At 36.8% G+C, this 1,339-nt stretch overlaps 1 protein-coding gene across 1 annotated transcript; it reads left to right on the top strand.

Annotated features, from left to right (window-relative positions):
- Positions 1-347: 347 nt before the first annotated feature.
- Positions 348-1,188, top strand: LOC113215286 (uncharacterized). Its single transcript, XM_052274332.1, has 3 exons — positions 348-438; positions 527-739; positions 1,009-1,188. Exons 1-3 carry the CDS (start codon positions 382-384, stop codon positions 1,180-1,182), a joined length of 444 nt encoding a protein of 147 aa, XP_052130292.1. The 5' UTR covers positions 348-381; the 3' UTR covers positions 1,183-1,188.
- Positions 1,189-1,339: the final 151 nt, after the last annotated feature.

Here is a 1,339-nt window from a genome sequence, read left to right as displayed (position 1 = left end):
ACACAATGTTGAAATTGATGAACGTCCTATATCTGCTGGTAGTGTAAGTATAACCAAAATCGTTGTAGGAGCCTAGTGTCGACTCTTATTGAAGCCTTTCCTGCTGGTGTGTTATGTTGAAGTCATAGTAATTATATTTGCAACCCACTTATTTAACAGGCTTTAGCTCAATCAATAGCTGAGCTGTCAGTGAACCCGTCACCTTCCAAATTGCATACAAAGACATTGGTAAGTTATAACTGGTGGTCATACTGTCATATCATAGTTTTACTGTATAGTGCTTTAATTTTTTTCATACTGTCATATCATAGTTTTACTGTATAGTGCTTTAATTTTTTTCAGATGCATCAATTACGTTGTAGTCCAGCTGCTACACCAAAGATGGCTTCCCCAAGAGCTTCCCCAAGAGCTTCAGTGTGGAGAGTGACACCCATTCAAGTACGCCACAATTTTGTTTGAGAGTAAGGAAAGTTTGTTTACCAAGTTTTGTGGTGCAAGTCTCTGTCATAATTCTGTCCCCTTACAGGAGGAACCTGAAATGAGTCATGAGTCAGGCACAAGAAGAAGCCTAACTTTTGGTTCAACTTTAAATAGTACTAGCTTTGATAATATGGATGGTGTGACACCTTTAATTGATTTTGATGAGTCCTTCACGGTGCAAATTGAGTGTGATGAGAGCACTGCTGTGGAAAAAGAAACACTCCCTGACTTTATATTTGAAGAAGCCGCAGCTCCAAAGGTAAGTCCAAATTTATGAGACAATAAGTACTGGTTCGGAAGTCTTGTGAAAAAATTAAAAGAAGCTAAGAAAGAATTTAAAACTGAATATATTTCACTTACGTTGAATAGAAACAGTATTTAAAAATGCACCATAGTTCCTAAAAAGTAAAATATTAGATAACAATAACAACTGTCATAGGTATAAAGTAATAATCTTATCAAAATTTTCTTACAATAACAGAAAGAAAGGAACATTTTTCATGACATAAAATGATATAAATTTGACAGGAATGTCCATGCATATGGAAGTCAGTGTGCCCCAGGTGTTCAAACCAAACCGTTCAACCTGTAATTCAAATCCCTGTAAGTAAATTGTTCAGATCATATTGCATTTTACAAATCCTCTTCTTCTTCGTCATATTTAAATGTGATTGGAGGCAGTCTTCTAGGAGTTCGTTGTAAAAAAAATTCCGGAATGATTAGGGTGCCATGGATGTTGCTAAGTTCTACCAGCTTGGGCTCCCAGAAAAGAGGGTCATAAGGCACACTTGCTGTGATGTGCCCCTTTGGTGACCAAATGAAGTAATCACACTCTTGCATTCCTAAAATTTCCAACGCC

Source organism: Frankliniella occidentalis, unplaced genomic scaffold, assembly GCF_000697945.3.
Source record: "Frankliniella occidentalis isolate FOCC.00 unplaced genomic scaffold, Focc_3.1 Scaffold378, whole genome shotgun sequence".
Lineage (NCBI taxonomy): Eukaryota > Metazoa > Arthropoda > Insecta > Thysanoptera > Thripidae > Frankliniella > Frankliniella occidentalis.
Note: the sequence above shows the minus strand (reverse complement) of the source record. Positions and strands in the feature narration are given on the sequence as shown.